Raw genomic sequence first — 19,653 nt, forward strand, 5'->3', positions numbered from 1 at the left:
AGTCAAAACAAGTTCATCTTCCATTTTTATATTTATTGCTTTTAATTACAGGAAAACAGATCAACAGTTTGCATAAAATCCAAATTCTGCTCTAGAAATATATTTGACCTTTCCAGTACGTAGATATCAAAGAGTAAACATTAAAACTAAGGGTGGCAGCAGAGTGACCCCTCGCACATGTACAGTACAGCATGTTTATCAAACCATCCAGTTCAACAAAACTACACTTGGGTTGTTTGGTGCATCTTCAGTATGTACACTGGACCTGCTTCCTTCGCCAGCAGATGTGCTCCGACGGGTCCATCTGGCCTGGTCACTGGATCGAGAACTAAGCAGGATCTTCTGATCCACTTCAAAGCCTCCTATGAGAAGAAGAACTTCGTAGGAAACAGCTGTGGGGGAGTTGCATCATCCTCAAAGTGAAGTTAGAGCCAACAGCGGCGTGTCTGAGGGTGTTCGCCCTTTACAGATTTACACCACTGGCATCTTGTCACAGTCACTTTAAGCCTTCAGGAAAAACAAGGGTGTATGCATAGATTTCTATTTAACTCATGCACCGATATAAAGTTGAGCAGTAATGGCTGACACAAAGTCCACAAACACAAAACCTCAAACACAACCAGAGAGCAGCCGGACAAGGCCCCTCTCTCTCTAAATCAGACACAGTCAGTAGAAACTTGAAATGACAGTATCACTGAAAAGAAATGGCTGCCAGGAAACTGATGGCTGATACTATGAGTATCACTCCAAAACTCAACAAACAGCATCTGCAACATCTCCAGACAACATACTCACACTTCACAGGCCATGAGATGTTCAATGTCGTCTTGCAGTTTTCCTCTAATGTGAGAACTGATAACTTGCCTTCTTATAGGGAACAGATCGCGTGTTCAACATAAAACACGATGAGTGAAATAATTAAAATATTCAACATCACTCACTATTCTAAAATGATATTTCATTTTTATTGACATCACCAAAGTGCATTTTGAAATCAAAATATGGAATTTATGTAATGACTCTGATAATAGAAATGAAATAACTGACTTAAATGTTGCTTCAATTATTTCACCCACGGTTGTTAAATGTCTTATTTATATTGTTGAACTCTGGGGCTCTATTCATCATTTCAGATTATTTCAACTGACACGTCCAGGACAGGTCAGTCATTACCTTCTGACAGATGGACTTGATAACATCCACTTCAAATGGAAGAGCTCATCTGATGTAGAAACTGAGTGCGACTGTCTACACTCGACAAGTTAGTCCGTCCAAATTGTTCAGAAGAACTGCATCATGTCCACTAAGAAGGCAACAGCTAATCTTTTCCTAGTCAACTGTACTACATTCAGACGCTGCAGAGGAAACACAAGCCTGACTGTTGTATTCTTAGAGCGACAGTGTACTTCGTGTCAGACAGCCGCTGGTGAACTTCTCACTCAAGCTTGCTTTATTCAGCGTCACATGGTTTCCACCTGCGAACACGGCAGATCAGACAGGCTGCGCTGCTTCACCGCGCTGTTTCCTTTGTTCAAGTGAAAGAAGAGACAGCACATTCTTCACCTCACAAATACAATACTGGATTTCTGAGCAATAAAATTAATTCATGCACACTTCCACACATTCACTGCTGCTACCGTTTCTGCCCCAACATTAACACCAACCTTCTGGTTTTAATGCTGTGGTGACAGCAAAAAAAACGAATGCTGGTTTGCCAACTTTGAGTCTCTAGCTTTCAAGCAAACGGTAAATTTTTACTTTTAAGAACGGGAACGTAATCTTCCAACAGAGAAACAGAAATAGTGACAGAAAGAAAGAACGTCATTCTTGGGGAGAGGTTAGTGCGGCAGTGTGATGCAGTCACAACAAGTAGAACTGTTTTTCGCTCTAGATGCTGCCAGACATGACGGTCTAGTTAGTGTGAAGCAAACTGAGGCCTTTAGAATCCTTCTAGTAGTGGTTAAAGTCTAGAGTATGACCGAAGCTTATGAGCGTCCAAAACAGAAAACCTTCATCATATAAAAGAACATTCATTTAACCAAAAGATTTAAGTGTTTTCTTTGCCTCTGGTTATCAAGTACAACCACACCCTCCCAGGTAGTGGTGGAGATACCTCGATGACAGGGGAAGGTGAGCCATTGTGGGTTTACTCTGCTGCTGTATTCCTACAGTAGCTACAGTTGAATGTGGAACAGAGAACACACCCACTCTAAAATGATGGCTGTAACCATGTGGGGGGGGATTCAACAGTCAGAGTGCAAGTTTGATAATAAAATAATAAAAGAATCATCTTGTCATCTTGTTTGTGGTGAGAACTCGTTTAGTGCACTTTAAGTTCCTGCTTCACAATAGTGCATTTCACCAAGTAAAACGATTTTTAAAAAAGGAACAAAAAATAAAATAAAAATAAAATTACAAAGCAGCAATAACCTTCCAACCAAACGTATATCAAGTAGCAATAATGCATGAGAGTCATCCACTCTTGATACAGCCTGAATCCTTACATGAGGTCTACATTCAAAACCCTTACAGCAAAACTGAAAATGAAAACAAACGTAAAATCTACTTTGCTTACATAACTCGTTTTGATTGTTTCAATCTTTGAAAACTGCTGTACACTTCTGTCAGACGATAAAACCCTAGGTGAACAGTAATAAGAAGGAAAAAGGAGAAATGTCTAAGAACTTTTTTTTTTTTCTTTTTCAGTCGAGACGTCCACACAAAACAGAATTTCCACAAAATCTGTCAACTTCCTAATAGTTAAGTAATAAGTTAAATGTTTCCAACCCTCAGTGCAAAAATCTGACAAACAAACTGAAAGGGAAGGGAGCGGGAGTCACATGGACTGTTAGTGTGCGCGAGACAGTGAATCATCTCCACGGAAACAAGATTTTCTCAGGCACAAGTACTTAGGCTTTGTCCGCTGAGCCCTTGGCAGGTCACTCCTTCTTTTTGAGAAGTTTTGTTTTCTTTTTTCCTGAAGTACAGAAGCTTCGGCTCACACGTAGTGTCTGGGGAAGAACAGAAGAACCGTCGCCGTGGAAACAAGACCAGAGGAACTCCTCTTTGTCCTCCTTCAGTCGGCATTGTCAAGTGCTTCTGCGTACTTTAACCGGAAGCCACCTGCAACGAAAACGCCAACACACAGGCGACACAGAGGCTTACAGATGCATCCAAACATACACAGGAGGATCAATCAGTGGACGGCTGAGGAATTCTCAACATTACTTAACGTCAGTGACGGCCTGCTGCCGTCTTACTGTGAACAATAGTTGCTTTTCTCTGAGTGAGCTGACTGAACGGTGTCTGTACCACTCAGTCACCGCTCTGCATTCACATCATCTGTCTTTGAAAACACACAGTGAGCGGCGTGTGTTATTAATCTTGTCTAATAGCACAACAGTCATGTTGAATATTATGAACTTCTCATTCCAAGTCCAGCAGAAAGTCAACAGCCGCATCTATTCAGGGGCTTTTCCAGTGCTTAGCAAAAAAAAATATAAACTGCTGTTAACATTATCTGCAGGTTGCACAAATGCAGACAAATGCTTTATTAGGCGTCAGATCCTTTCCACAGAAAAGCTGAGTGAAGCGTTGGCAAAAACTAAATACTTTCAAATTGGTTGGTTTAGCAACTCTAAGCCTTGCTGAGATTTTCTATGAGTTTTAACTTGTTTGCTTGATTGTTTCCAATGCAGCGATTGAGATTAAGATACAACTGGTGACGACAGTACGGTCACCTGCAGAGAAAGAGCAGTTTGATTTTACTTTTGAAAAGCACTGAAATCTCTACAACATACTCATAACAACAGCTACACAGAAAGTGGAGGTTGCTACTCAGGTGTTGCTTTGTCTGTGGATCCCTTCCTTTCCTATAGGTGGCAGTATAGTAGAATTAATCCTAACACCACCTTTCAGATAACACTTATAAAAGCTGTAGTCACCTCTTAGCTTCTCATGCTGTCAGCCTAATAACACACAAAGCAGAACCATACTGTCATGGGCTGACCTCTCAGAACTGGACTTGGCTGCAGAGGTTTAGTCAAAAACAAGCCCTGTTATCTTGTGCTCACTATCAATGATGACAACCTCTCTCCTTTTGCCAAAACGTATCTTCTGATAGAGTTATTCCTCACAACACTCATATTCTGATCCCTACCGCACTGCAGAACAGACGCTCGACACATAAGAAATGTGTGTCTTCATGCCTCTTACTTCACTTGGAATGTTTCAGCGCTACAGTTTCTTCTGGTCAAACAAGCCAAAGTGGTGCAGGTAGCCCACCAGAGCTGAAGTTAAACAGCTCAAACTATACTTGGCAAAAATGAGTCCTAACATCTCCTCTCTGAGGTGTGCTGGGGGCTCTGGGAAGGGAAAAACTAGAAGGTCCTCTGTTTCTGCCTGTCCCGTGTTGCTGTATTACCTTGCTGTGTAGAGTCTATGGAAGGCTGGTTGCAGTCGTGAGCGTAGTGGCCACTCACGCCACAGTTATAACAGGACACGTTGCCGTTCTTCTTATTGATTCCTCCTCCTCCGAGGGTCGCAGCAGGCAGCATCGCCAGATGATTTGGGTACACATGCTGGTAGATGCGCTGACAGAATGATGCTGCTGGCGCCATCTGCTGCTGGAGGTTGTAGCTCGCAGCAGCCGCCGCCACCGCCACAGCCTGGGTGCTCAGCATGTGCGACGGTACGTCCGCGTGACTGTGAGAGTGAGTGTGGAGGGGGCCGTAAGGGGGTGCGTGTGCAGGAGGTGGAGCGGTGGCGAAGAACGGAGGCAGGGTGGCAGCGCCATTGGCCTGGTGAGGAGGCTGGGCCTGGGTGAGGTAGCTGTTATTACACAGGCTTGTTAGATGGAAGAGAGTTGGAGGAACGCCTAACACCTGCTGTGCTGCTGCTGCCGCCATTTGGTGGGCAGGGAAGAACAAAGGTGTTTGGCAGCCGGAGGCTCCGCTGACACTATTGTTGCTGCTGCTGCTGCCTCGCCCACCGCAGTTGTTGTGACAGCCACAGGTCCCACAGCCCATTGGCTGCTGCTGCTGCTGCTGCTGCTGCTGCTGTTGTTGTTGTTGGGGTGGTGGTGTTGGCTGCTGGGGGGAAACTTGATTCTGCTGGGTTTGCTGAAGAGGAATAGAGCTGCCAAGAGCAGCAGGGGCAATTCCACAAGAAGCACTGCTGTTGCTGTAGGATGTACAATCGCTGTGTGCTGTGCTGTGAGTAAGAGCTGGGCTGGGGCTGGGGGCAGGTCCAGGAGTGTGGGTGGGCACAGCTGGAGGAAGTGCTGTCTGCACATGTCCAGGAGATGGAGCTACTCCAGGGGCTGCAGGTGCTCCTACAGATGTTTGGGCAGGGGGCAGGGTGTAGGGGGGAGGCAGGGCAGACGGTAAAGTTAAGCTGGGGTGCTTGGCATGTGAAGTCTCCACATGTGGCCGAGAAGAGGCCAGACCTGAGCTGGCACTGGCCGGGTCTTGGCAGGGCAGAGACTGCTGAGGGGTAGAAGGGAAGGATGTGGGTCCAGGGGTCATGACACTGATGGGTCTTACAGGGGCCTGGTTTGAAGCCTGTGCAGCAGCAGGTGTGGAACCACTCACTGAGGCTCCATCAGAGCCACGCTGGCTGTGAGACAGAACTGTTTTGAACCTTGTAACCAGAGGTTGTACAGCAGGAGTTCCTGGAGGATGGAGGCCAATAGGTGGAATACCAAAAGTTGGAAGTATGTCTCTCTTCTCTGGTTCTCCCATGAGTCTGGGTCCAGGGACAGCTGGAGGCACTATGGGCATTTGCATCTTCAGTGTCCCAGATGAAGGTTTTCCATCAGGTGCAATGCTTTGGCTGGGAGGGGGGACCAATGGAAGTGAAGAATCAGTGGCTCCATTGGGGAGCACGTAGGGCAGAGGATGCATGAAGGAGAGTTGGGGCAACTCTGTGCTCATCTCCGGGCAGAGGGACTCCATCTGGGCATGGTGATGGTTGGAAGACAGAGGATGGACAGAGGAGACCTCTCTCACTGCAGCTGGATCAGTCTGTTGTGTGAAGTAAATGTCAGGGCCCGGGCCTTTACTGGAGTCATCAGAGTGGCTGTCTGTATCTAAAGGAGGAACCAGATTCCATGTTACACCAGGATCCAACGCCAACAAGAGCCTGCACTCCTCATGTCTAGTTTACACATTTACGTGTGTTTTACCTTTGTTTTTGTCATCCTCACTGTCCAGGCTCTCTGGTCCTCTGTGTTGAGGGCTGGATGGAGAACTGTAGCTTTCTGATGACGTTTCACCATAGGTATCTGCACCAGAACCTCCGTCTGCAACAATATGTGTGTTAAGACTTGCTGACAACGCTTTCAAGTATTAGGCTACAACAGCTTTTGCGTGAGAAGGTACTGAATGTTTGAAAGTATTTTCCTGCCCTCTGTGATCTGTGTCACAGCCCTTGCTGCAGTTTTAACTTTTGTGCTGGTAAGGGTGTCAACTCTTTCATCTCCTACAGTATCCTCCCTTCATGTTTTTCTCTTCCTTCCTCTACTACATGAAACAGTCTCATAGTAATTTCATATCAACTTCACACATTTCCAATAACCCTCGAACTACATGTTCCTTTCTTGAGACACTTACCTTTCCTCTGAGGCAACAGAGCTGGTCCTATAGTGCCATTGGTCACAAAGGCAGCTCCTTTCCTCTTCCCCTTGTCCCTGGAAAGAGGACACAATAATGTTAGCAGCAAAATAACATTATAGATGTGTAATGTAACGAGTCCGATTATAGAAATCCAAGGCCAAGGACATATTATACTCTCTCACACTGACTTGATCGAAACTTTCTCAACTGTTACTTTCAAAAAGTAACAGTCCACAGAAAAACCCTGTGTGACATAGAGGGCAAGCCTGACTTCTGTCTCCCTAAGCGACAAAGCATTTCTTATGATTTATTCATCTTTGATCTTCTATTATTTATATTTACATTTACATTTAGTCATTTAGGAGACGCTTTTATCTAAAGCAACTTACAAGTCAGTACAAGTTATAATGGTAGAGGAGGTCTTGCCTAAGGACCTCTACTGGAGATAGACCACAGCTGGGATTTGAACCCCAGTCTCCCACATAGGAGGCAGTGATGTTACCACTACACTAACCAGCCAAGGTCTGCACATCATCATCATCATCATCTAATTCTGATCGCTGTTCACCTACCTGTCTGTAGGTAGGACTCTGCTCTTGACTTTAGTCACAGGGTGGTTTCTTTTCTCAGTGTCCTGGTGCTGTAACAAGAACATGAGTCACATCATGAGTTGTTGACACCAATACTGCGTTTTCTTTGGTTTTTTTACAATTTTTTTATTTTTTTTTGTTACTGTCAAATCTTTACAATATTATTAGATAATCAAATGCTCACAATCAAGTATTCATATAAAATCAAAGTATTAATCCTGCATTCTGGAAAATTCTGATAACTCAACTCACATTTTTCATGTTCTTCCAAGAAAAGTAATGAAAAATAATACTACATAAATTAAACAAATTAATTCTTATTAACGATGACAACCATAGCAAAGACTTTTGGAGAACACTGCCCAGCAGCCCAGAAAAGCTTTTACTATGCGTTAAGCCTCTATTATGACAGTGATGGAGGGGTGGGGGTGCTGCTTTGTCAGCAGAGTACTGTCTCTCCACTCACACACAATGCAGTCTTGACGTATCAGTGAGATTAGCTGTGAGAACTCACATTCACGTGGCAGCGTTCTAACACATGCAGTCACTGGAGGCTACAAAGAAATCCCACTAATGATTAACCAGGCTTTTTAGATTATGAACTGTGCTACTGAACTTTACAGTAGAGTTAATAATTATACCATTGCTGTTTAATTTGCCTTCCTGCTGTAATGTGAGAGTTGATCGCAGCAAGACCTTCAAAATAACTCCATGGTAGTAACTACACTCTTCTATTTTATATTTATGGTGTTATACTTTATATATATATGTATATTTCTACATGACTATACATGAGGATTATGTAAACTGTTATTCTATATTAGAAAAATAAGACCTGAAGGTCCTCTAATCATTTAAATATATTTATTTTTAATTGTTTCGCAACTCAACCGCTCATCCTAAAACCTAAAACACAAAAATATGTATGTTTTTTAATAATATTGTTTTTTTTTACCTTGTGTAGATGTTGGGCTACAGAATATAGAAGAGCTATAGAATAGTTAAGCATAAAAAGCCAGAGCCACTGGCCAAGGCAGGTGAAAAGGTAGGTGAGGTAGGTGAAAATATCCTCGCTTCTGACAACGTGTTTCTGGCAAACGGAATCAGACACTGCCTGCACAGATGCCAGTAATGTGTTTGCTTACAATGGAAGAAAAAGGAGAACATATCCATTCCCAAATACTGCTACAAACATTTACCAGCCAGTGTGTAATCCTCTGACTTTTACTTGGATTTGGTGCTTGGCAGAGGTTTATTTTGTACCCTGTGTGGTAGGCCGTTGCCCTCACCTGTTCGGCCTCTTGGCCACTCCTCGGTGTACAGCTCTTCTTTCTCCTCTCTGTTGGACCATTGAGCTCTGTGGTGTGGCCACTCCTCCAACTGTCCCCCTGGGAAGCTTTGGCACTAGAAAGACTGACGGAGAGGACAGAAGCATAAGCGATGTCCTAAGATCATAAGAAGATCACTGAATCTATGGTCTCAGCAGGTTTCACTGCTATTACTGGACTTAGCGATGCAGATTTTTCCATCCTTTCTTGTCTACAGCTCTATGCAACATGTTCTGTTAAGGTTGTTAGGAAACATCACTGTCTGTACTCTTGATGATTAGCTGTTGTTTTCCATCATAATGGTCTAGATTATAGTCTACTCACCCTTGACATGGACTCTTTGTCCCATGCTTTTTCTTGTGTCCCTGAACATATGACTCTGCATCTAGAGATAGAGAAAAATCAATAAAGGACCATTACTACTCATCAATATTCAAGAAGGACAATACAGTATAGTGTAAAATGCTGCTCTGATAAACACTGACATATACAATAGAGCAGCTCAGTTCAAGTTAAAGGAAATATGTTAACCCTGAAAATAACGTAATTATTAAATTAGGAATAGTAGTAATGAGAATATCATTTATCCAAACCACAGTATTTAGTAGCATTAACAATTGAAGTACAGCATGAGCCAATATGGGGCTGTGGTTACTGCTAGAGCTCAACTCAAATATAGCCTTGAAATATGAGGATTTGAAACAGTCTCAGTGTTTCCAAACGACCTCCAAAAATAAACACGTTTGCTTTTCATGTTTTACTATGTAGCTCAAGCTCTGATGGCATCGCTGCTTAGTGGGTCCACTCCTTTGCTTTGTCTGCGCACACAATTAGGCTTCATTCACTGTGATCACTCATTATACATGCCACTGCGCATTGCTTTTGTCCTCTTTGTTAGTCCCTCTCCGCCGCTATAACACTCAACAGAAGAAAACCCCCCAGTCCCCACTCATCACAGTGGGAAATGAATTGTAAATAGAACTTCACTTCTTCTCACCTTCCTCCTGACTGGAGGCGTCAGAGCAGTCTCCTTGGTAGGCCTTTCCCAGTTGGCAGTTGCCTGTGAAGGAAACGATCACTTGGTTTCTGACAACAGTATCCGATTATGTTATGGTGTTACATCCTCTGTGTCAATAAATGTTGTTGTGATTTATGACTGTACAGGAGCACTGCTTGCACCACATGTGGGTTACTGCTTCATTGTCTGGTGTCTATTTTCACATCTACGTGTATGCTAACCATGGATTAAAGCACTGAATCGTGACATGCAGCATTTGTGTAAAGATAAATGGTGCTAAATAAGCCACTCCGGCTTTGTCTTGGACCTTCCATCCTTTTTTACTGAGACCACTGAGACCGTTATAATCATGTTATCAACATGATTTTATTGTGGAGGACAACGGACAGTTTCTTAGTCATGTTTTTTTTTGTCCTGACATGCAGTGTAATTTGTGGGATCTTGAATATACAGACATCTTTCTGACCCATAAAGAATTTGTTAAATTTGCTATTTAAAATTAAACCTAACCCTAACCCTCAGCTAATCCAACACGTAAATAAAAATCTGAGGCCACTTTATATGATGCCATGTTAACTTATTACATACCTTAGTTGTTAATTTACTAACTTCTGATCTGACATTTATGAATGATGTGCAAGAAAAAGGCAAATAAAAACATCCAGTGTAGACACAAATGCATTTCAGCCTCAGTCCAACCAGCTGTGAGTAAAACAGAACTCGAAAATTTAAATAGCTACAATTTCTACAACAACTTCATGCTATTAAGATGTATAAAAGCAGCACTTTCTGAAGAGTACAGTATCCTAATAACTCTACACTTGGCTGACTTGGCTTTTCATGAACCATAAAGTCTGCCTCCACTGATGCTCGACATGTTCTCTGTGTTGTGGGTGATAGGGTTAATTACCAATTACTCACTCTGTCAAGTTTAAATATGAAAAGGGCTGCTGTTCTATGAACTAACTGATGTAACACCTGTCTGTGTCATTGACCTGACTAGCCAAACAGACTAACAGTTAAACACATACAAAGACCTTGGTGAAAGCAAATTGACTCTGCAGAAAGATATACGATACGACACTGCTATTTTTTGAAAACCACCAAGTATCTTTGTCCAATGGTCTTACATGGCAAGATACTGAAGTAATGTTCCTGATCATTTTCAAACAGCCACCATTAATTGATTGAGCACAAAATCGGAAATCAGAAAACAAAACGTTATCCATTTTGTCATTTTGGTTTCGGATACAAAAATTGACACACATTCACACTTGGTCTGATACTCACATCTGCAACAAGTAGGTTTAGCAGAGTAACTGGAGTCACATTTGAAGAAGCTGCAGACCTTTCTGGTCTGTCTGAAGACTGGAGGAGCAGACAGGAACCTTTCCCTGAAGAGAGTAAAGGTTGTGAGTGTCTGTTTTTTTCCCTCGCAGTAGTGCCGATACAATGCAAATATATTTAAAAGCTACACATATCCACAGTGTAAAACAAAACATTTACTTACAAAACATGTACTTCTTACATATATTTACATGTACATTATTTCTTTTTCTGTCTGGTTATTATCATAACCATAATGGACCACACTACAGAGGCAAATCAGTGATTAATGACAACAAAATTTAATTTCTAACCATCTGTGGTACTCTCTTCTAATATCAATATACAGAAGTTACACTAATATACTGTAGGTTATATAATAAAAGTTTCTCCTCACACAGGTAAGGACAGTAGCTAAAGAAGATTGCAATGCTGCCGTGTTGTGGACTGGACTACTGATAAAAGGCTTGAACTCACAGAGATCCAGTAGGTTTCATTTTCCAGTTTCCCTTTAAAGAAAATGAAACTGACGGACACAGTGGTGTGTGTGTGTGTGTGTGTGTGTAAGCTGTGTATCTGAAAAAAGGAGTAGCTGGCTCTCAGAATCAGCCACACCTATTCTAAGTGGATGACTATCCATCCAACCATGACAGACAGACAGACAGACAGACACACACACACACACACACACACACACACACACACACAATAGAAATGTTCCTTGTCCATCATGCCCGATACAGCATGTCATGGGTCCTATTTGAAAGATTGTTTTCAAGGGAGGCTTAACTCAGAGAGAGAATGTGCAGTGGGAGAGACACTTATATTTTAGTATAAGGTGTAAGTTGTCTCAACTCTCAACTCATTTATGATTCTCATCTATTATTTTCTTGGTATTGCTTTCTAATCTTACTATGAAAAACACTGGCTACAGATCATATACAGTCACACTTAGTGTGACAACCAACACCTCATTCACACCATCGATTATTGAATGCCTACTGTATATCAGTTAACTGCTTTAATTATGGTTCCTCTAGATGCCTACAGAGCTGTTCAAATATGCTTGTTTCCTCCCAGAGCTAGAAATCCTCCTAGTTCTCCTCTAAGTGAACTGTGACACAGAACGGACTGAATGTATTCCAGATTTATTACATACAGGAAATGACCCTGGGACAGATGCTGACCTCTTGTCCTTGGAGGAATCTGAATAACAAAATGAAATGACCACAGTCTGGACAGCAGTTTGTCCTCAGTCAAGGCAGCAGTTTGTTATGTTTTCATGTGATCCTTTATGATGTGAATGGCAGAGAGCAACAACACATAGTTCACAGCAGTCCATCATGCTTAGCTGATGGAACTGGAATTGAGTTTATTTTTTACTCTACCTAGTCAGAAAAATCATCAGAAGGATTCAAGAGGCCATTTTGAGAATACCTCAATTCTAAAGCAAGAGTCATCGTAGTAAATATTCATATTATAAAGATCAGCAATCCGGTATTACTGTGAAATATTCATGCAATGTATGTGTGTGTACCTTCATTAAATGCAATGTACCTGAGATTATTCTCCACTTCTGTGCTCTCATACTGGTTCCCCTGGTTCAGAAGCCTCAGGATGCTCTTCGCAAACGGCTCAGTACACTGATCCTTAGGAAGCTGCCCAAAAAAAGTGGGAAGGTAAATAACAGGCACACAGACAGGTTCGCACAAATCATTTACCATTAACAGGCTGCATATAAACTTATCAGATCAATTGAATTCAGCTTCAGCGATGTTGGTACCTTAAGGAGGAAGTTCTCCAATTCCAGATGGGTTTTGGTCACACTGCTAGAAGAAGAATCTGACCACTTCACCTGAAACAGCATAAGGCAATTTCCATCACCACATGGACTATGAAGAGAAAGCTGATATAGCTAAGTGACAAAGAAACTGGGCTTTCGATGATTTTCAATGATCGGTTACTGAAAGGACAAACATATAAGACAAGGAGACATCACAACCACACACAGCACATAACTAACACTGAACTAACAAAATAATGAACTAACATATTAAGTACTATGAGAAAACATTGGACAAAAAATTATTAGAACGGGTCACCTCCCAACCATTAAATATTACAGGAACACATAAGCTTGTTTTGCATAAAGGTGGTAAAAGGACGCAAATCACTGAATGTGCTCATATTTTTCAACATGAAGTGAATGGACCATTTTCAACTAAACAATGAGAGTGTCATTGAAATACAGAGTGAACATGAGCAGTAAAGACTGCTTCAGAGTTCTGATGTGTCTCCTTAAACTCTGAACCATTGTTCACTTTGTGTATGTGTCATCTTCAGGGACTGTAAGAGTATAAATCTGTTTCATTTCAAAGCCTGAATAGTCTATAGCAATCACAGCTACACACAACTATGGACATTTTATTGTCATGTCTATATACATCTAAAATTACAACACATCTAAATTCTACATAAACAAACCACAGAAAGACAAGAGCAGGTTCTAACTAAGATATTAGACTGCACGGTAGTCCTATTGAGACACAAGAAGATGTTTTCTGAGCTGCATGAACTTACTCATGAGTCTTACGAATACATTAGTACAGAAAAGGAACAGCTGCTGTGTTATTCTAAAACAAAGACATCTGTAAATAGCGAAGTAACATCCAAAGGACACTCAGTGGATTTTCAGAACTGGCTGAAATTCATTTTTGCAGTCATTTTTTTTTTTCCATTTAGTGTCCCGGTCCAAAAGCCTGGTAATAAATTAGATGATATCATATCAATAAATGTCACTGTGCTGGTGTGTTTGATTTCATCTGTAAACAATAAAGTTAATCTGAATAATAACTAACTCTGAAACCATTAATTCTTGGATGTACAGAAATGAGCAGAAGTTTTAGCCACTTTAGAAATCATGCAGTGCCACCCCAGTAGAACTCTGAGGCTAATTAATCTAGAGCAGGTTCCCCAAAGAGGCCAAATTCTGTGCCATCAACATGCCAGAGGGCTGCACCTCCACACATGCCATCAACTTTTTTTTTTTTTTAAGAGTTTCTCTTACTGAATGCTCAAGAGCTGGAAACAGCCAGTGTCAGATTGACCTATTCCACATGGTCCAAAAAAAAAACAAAAACCTGATCAGAACATCCATAGAGCAGTGAGAGATTCTTTCAAGAGAGCAACAGGAAACACAGCTCCTAACAAACACACAAATAGTGCACAGAAAGCCCTTTATATCTGAATGAGGAAAATGAAATGAATCTATTTAGCTCATGAGTACAGTGTCTTTTTTTAACCTCTGTTTATTCAGAGGAGTTACTGAGTGCAACCTATGATCACATTCACACATGGAAGCTGCCCAGTACAACCATAGCTAGACCTGTGGCCAGCGAGAAGCTCCACTGGAACAGAGAGATTAACAGTTCAAGGGCATGTGTTGATGAGGGAGGGGTAAACACACGCAAACACGCACACAAAGTATTGAGTGAGAATTTGTGTTTCATCTTTTTTTCAGTGGTTTTGTCCAGTTATAACAGAGGGAGAGTGAAAATGTTGGCTTGACTGTCAAAGCTCAATCAAGCCAAGCCAGTCTCCTCTCCATCTGTCCTCCTGAATTAGAGTTCCTGTAATGAGCACTAAATATTCCCATAAGTTACTGTGAGTTCAGGTTGGGATAAAAACGGGCCATGAGCAGTAAAGAGCAGACACTAGCTTGACACTACATTGGCAGTAGTGCTGACAAAACAGAGCAACAAAATAAAGAAAATTAGCCCCACATTTGCTAACCATGACTAACCCACAGACCTCTGTGGTTTTCTTCAAGCTATTATTGTTACAGGAACAGCAAGAATATGTGTGTGTTACCTACCTCAAAGTTGTATTCCTTGTCTATTCTGGTCCGAGTGATGCCCCTGAGAACAATCGCCTCCATATGCACCGCTGCAACAACAGAGACCACTTATGAAGCCTTATGAATGCATTTTGCAGGAAAAGAGCAACACAGCTGCAATGACTATGTGTATTGTCATATTCAAATATTTTGGCTTATACAACTGCCAACTACAACATACTATTATTACAGCAACTAATATAGACCATCAGTACGTTTTACTGTACATGTCCAGTTTAATACTTAAAAGGGACAAAAATAATATATACATAAAAAATCTCTACAACTATAAAAACACAAACACATCATGTGAGTGACCATTATGAGTAACCACAGAAACAAATTACCAAATTTAAATTAAAACATATTAGAATTCATGTTATAGTTACAACTTTACCTGCTCTCTGGATGAAATTGGTTATGCTGGTAGATATTTGTATAGTCTTTACAATAACACTATTTTCCCAGAGTACATCGAAAAGGTTGCTCAAACTCTGAATCCACAAATCACAATGCTTTCTCTGTTCCACTATATCAGATACATTTTTCTAATAATGTATAGGATAGGCACCTTCTCTTGATGTTGCCCAGCGGCTGGAGCGTCGACTCTGGCAAGTAGGGTGGGAGGCTGTACACTCTCCCACACATGGTGGTTGGGAAGGCAAGAAGCCCGCCTTCTGACCAGTCAGCTCCTGGAAACCAAAAAAAAAAAAACACCAAGTTAGTTACTGGTTCATACTATTCAATTCAATTATTTGTTTTTATATAACACCGAATCATAAACAGTTTATTCAAATTCAGATGTTTAATCATAGCACAACTAGCAAGTGTTTCACAGTCATTTCTTTAAACATGAGTACTGGAAGAACATCTTGTCGTATATGATTCAGCTTTTCAAAAGCTGCATTATTATATAGTTCTGCCACATGCAGGGACAAGGACTAACAAACTGAAAGTAAACCTATTAATATCCGACGCTTTCAAAACCAGTAGAAAGATGTCGAACTGTATCTACACAAACCCACTATAATAGTTGGAGGACAGTGAACAGCTACTAAATGGCTAATACATGTATGTAATGCAAATACCAAAGGAAAACACACAAAAGGGCAACAGCCTGTGGGCTTTAAAAAAAAGCCAGTAAGCATAACTGTCTGATAATCAACAAGGACAAATCCAACATGATGTAAGCAAAAAGAAACACCGGTTACCACTGTTTGTTTCTAACCCTCACTCAGTGTTCCTGTCTTTTACTACATTTGACAGTGCCACAGTCCAGAAGCAGAGCAGCGCTCTAAAAACAGCAAGTGTGATTTTATTAAAAGCAGTGCATCTTCACCAGACCAGGCCCTGATTCACAATAACGTTGACCTCGTTGATTCATCTAGAACAGAGACAGCTCCGCAGAGTGCCATGTAAAAAGTATACTCATTGTGTGAAAAGCATTGGATTAGAGTTGCAATGCTTTACCATTCATTGACAGTTAAAAAACACGCACACACTATAATTTCAGCCTTTAGATTCTTCTCATCAACATCAACCACAGATAGTTTGGTCATTTCTAAACATCCTTTAGGTCAAATTCCTGTTTAAGTTGCACATAACAAATGTGAACAAGTTTAATCATTGCCACCTTTATGTAGGTTTTCCTGTGAGACTATATCAGGTTAAAATGGCTACTTTGATATCGACATTTGATTTACAATGATTGCTTAACTGAGCATACCACATGTAAAGTGCCACATGCACGTTGTGTTCATAGGCTCAAAAATACTCCCTCACAGCCATACAGTAATGTCTTTGTGATTCATCCTACTGTACATTTCAACAATGTGCGCAGTTTCATTTCAAGTAAACTCTACAGTGAATCTTTCTACAGAAGAACCAAAGCCAATTAAATCAGCTGACAATAGAGAGACAAACATGACAAAGGGGATGAAATGTGAGATAACTGCTTGAGTGACAAGGAATACTGTGTAGAAAATGACTTTTCCCAACCAATAGAAACCACCAATGCACTAAGTACGCAGCTTCTGTAAATTGCTTTTAGATAATAGCTTTAAGAAATCCCAGACTTCATAAAATCAAGTTATGTTTCCGTTGCCGAGTTCAGGTCCACTGTGTGTCCAGGCGATAGTTGTGTGATACAGAGGTCTATTTGGAGTTAGATTTCTTGGCTGGCAGGTGTCTCTCTCTGAACCCCGGAGGTTACTACTTGCTCCACCCACAGTAGCCCCACCCAGGCTCTACAGCCAAATATGGACTTTCTGGCTTGAGGGGCTGACAAGCATAGCTGCAAACACTAAACCCACACCCCCCTGACTTGTTACATGAATTTATCTGGATTATAGATCAGTCATATGTGATGGGACATGGTGTGATGGAAAAATGTGCATCAAGGAAATTCACTTCGGTTATCACAGCAAACTGTTATTAAAAAAGCTGCCTGCCTTCTAATATCCGTCCAGAAGATGCTACGCCTATGTTAGTCTACAATGTGTTGTCCCTTCTAGTTGATATGATAATGTAATATGCTGCTATAATTGATTTTATTGTGTGGCAACAGGTAAACGATAACAACAATACAACATTGTGTGACCAGGCTTGGACATTAGTAGGTGGACCGTTTCAACTCATGCTATAATGACTTAACACAAGTTGTGAGAAATGTTAACTTCTTCGATAATAATACAACTGAAAATAATGATCTCTCATCAAGCTGATTTTCTGGTTTCTCACAGGCTCTAAAGAATCACATAGCATCAATGGTATCACATAGGAACAGCAACTTAGTCTAGCAGTTAACACTGTTAACGTTATCATTAAAACAAAACTAAATCTACCAAACACGACACCAGCTAATCCGACAAAACCTTTACAGCAACTGACAGAGTCACTTTCATCAGCTGCTGCCCAAGTGCTAAGCTGGGATGCGAGTGTCAAAGCTACATGTGGATTTGTCAAACACCTGCTGCTACAGAGTCACAGAGCAGACATTTTTTTATTATATTATATAGCTTGTTGGCATCTAGTAAGCTTGCTAATCCTTTAACGTAGTGTTAGCCAATACATATCCGACACAAACATAAAGTTAACTGCACGGGCTAAACTTTAGCTGCTGGCTGGTTGAACGGCTAACTTAGATATTGTAGCTAGCTGCTTTAGCTGTCCTGTGTAGGACGACTGCTCATGCTAGGGGAAGGACGTTTCCCCACTACAGTGGTTGAAGCACACATTGTGTAACTTTAGACGTAGTTAACTAACCATGTAGATTTGCTAAACATACGACCATAGCTATATATGCTAGAGGCTTGAGTTAACTTTAACTCCCTCGACGAACAAAAGTTGGAAGTTCAGCAAGTGTTGAGCTAGCTTAGCTTTCGCTGGTGAACATGTTGGCTCGATGGTCATCACCTTACCGTCGTCTGTGCGTTTATTCTACACTGACTTTGACGTCTCTCCTCCTCTAAAGCGAGCTCTATTTTGTCGAGCTGCCCTCGGACCGTCTCCCGTTGATGGAAATGAAAAGCTGGGTGCAGAGAGGCCATGGTGAAGAGCAGCGCCAGCTGCTCCAGAGGACCTGTCGCTGTTTCGTAAGTGGAGAAACCGCAGGTCTGCTCTGACCGCCCGTACACATTTCCGTCAGGACACGGTGGGTGAAACGGGTTTGGGTCCCTGAATGGAGGAAGGGAGTAGTCATAGTTTTTGTAAAATGCGGCTGGATCCACATGTCTCAGTATCCTAAAGAGTATTCCAGCACATTCTCTGCTGTCAGAGCCGAGGAGGGACAGACACACTAGGAGTTTGGACCTCACCACTGGGTCGATCACGTCCGTTAAAAGGCCCAGATCGCTCGGGCTATTTGCCCTAAACTCGAAGTCCCGTAAAACATGGTAATCTTTCCTAGCGAGATCCTCTAAATAAGATCCCAAAAAGCGGAGCTCCAGGGGTTGGCACATATGCAGCAGTCCGCACATGAACTCGACACGCTTAGCAGGGTTTAGGTGAAGGCCGAACCACTCAAAAACAGTTTCCTTGTCCAGCTGGGATGGGCACACAGGTCTGGGCGACTCCGTCTCTAGCCTGTCGGACGCCGACGAAGGAGACACTGCTCTGGGAATATGTTGGTGCTCCAACTGATCCAATGACTCGTCCTCGGCGGTCTCTTCGCCTCCTTCCTCGCCCGCTTTCATCGGTAGTTTCATTTTTAGCATTATCAGCGCTGCGAGAGAGGCGTCAAAGTGTAAATAACGGACCGGCATACATTATCGATAACTTACAATATGTCGCACTGCCGAGAAGAGAAGCAGACAGTCGGTGGTTTTACAGTGTTTTTACTATTAGCTAATCATCTGAAGGTAGTCGGTATCGCAGCTTCTTTTCCCCCCTACGTTTCCTCCTTCTTCTTCTACTCCTCATTTCCGACACAGTGTCAGATCAGCGCTATGCTGCCATCGTGTGGCTGTTGGTGGACTTGCTGTCAGCTAGAGAAGGCTACATTAATTAGACTACATGGAGGTTTTTTTTATTTTATTTTTGTTCTAATCTCTTAATACCATCCTCACAATTCGCTTCTCTGCTCTGTAAACAGCTTTTTATATATATTTAAATATTTTAGCTACTGTATGTTAATAGCCTATTAGTGACTATGTATACAGCGTGCAGCAGAGTTACCTCCACCCTGACATCAGACAGTCTGAATCCATGTTATGTTGCTAACAACATTACTGCCATAAACTACTACATATCTAACCCTCTGTTTATTTGTTCTTTATTTTAAGTATAATCAGCTGCTGCCCAAACCGTGTGCAGCTCTTTCATCTCCTCCCTGCCTTCTCTTTGATTTGGGAGTTTAAGGACAGACGATGTCCTGCTGTATCAT

The 19,653-nt window shown here is 41.7% G+C and overlaps 1 protein-coding gene across 1 annotated transcript; it reads right to left on the reverse strand.

Moving 5' to 3' along the window:
- Window positions 1-7: 7 nt before the first annotated feature.
- zcchc2 (zinc finger, CCHC domain containing 2) lies at window positions 8-19,184 on the reverse strand. Its single transcript, XM_026361927.1, has 14 exons — window positions 18,191-19,184; window positions 15,343-15,463; window positions 14,751-14,821; window positions 12,660-12,731; window positions 12,434-12,534; window positions 10,841-10,944; window positions 9,530-9,592; window positions 8,857-8,917; window positions 8,494-8,617; window positions 7,187-7,254; window positions 6,612-6,688; window positions 6,185-6,301; window positions 4,424-6,088; window positions 8-3,123 (listed from the first exon to the last, which is right to left on the reverse strand). Exons 1-14 carry the CDS (start codon window positions 19,031-19,033, stop codon window positions 3,077-3,079), a joined length of 3,534 nt encoding a protein of 1,177 aa, XP_026217712.1. The 5' UTR covers window positions 19,034-19,184; the 3' UTR covers window positions 8-3,076.
- Between the last annotated feature and the right edge of the window lie 469 nt (window positions 19,185-19,653).

This window comes from Anabas testudineus, chromosome 2, assembly GCF_900324465.2.
Source record: "Anabas testudineus chromosome 2, fAnaTes1.2, whole genome shotgun sequence".
In the NCBI taxonomy this organism is placed as follows: domain Eukaryota; kingdom Metazoa; phylum Chordata; class Actinopteri; order Anabantiformes; family Anabantidae; genus Anabas; species Anabas testudineus.

Bases quoted from the DNA above. Each gene is read 5' to 3' on its own strand.
- zcchc2 (XM_026361927.1), bottom strand. From the start codon at position 19,033: ATGCCGGTCCGTTATTTACACTTTGACGCCTCTCTCGCAGCGCTGATA. The intron at 9,593-10,840 runs GTGAGTATCAGA...TTTCCTTCACAG, and splicing joins TAAACCTACTTGTTGCAGAT to GCAACTGCCAACTGGGAAAG. The intron at 6,089-6,184 runs GTAAAACACACG...TTCCTCCTTTAG, and splicing joins TGAGGATGACAAAAACAAAG to ATACAGACAGCCACTCTGAT.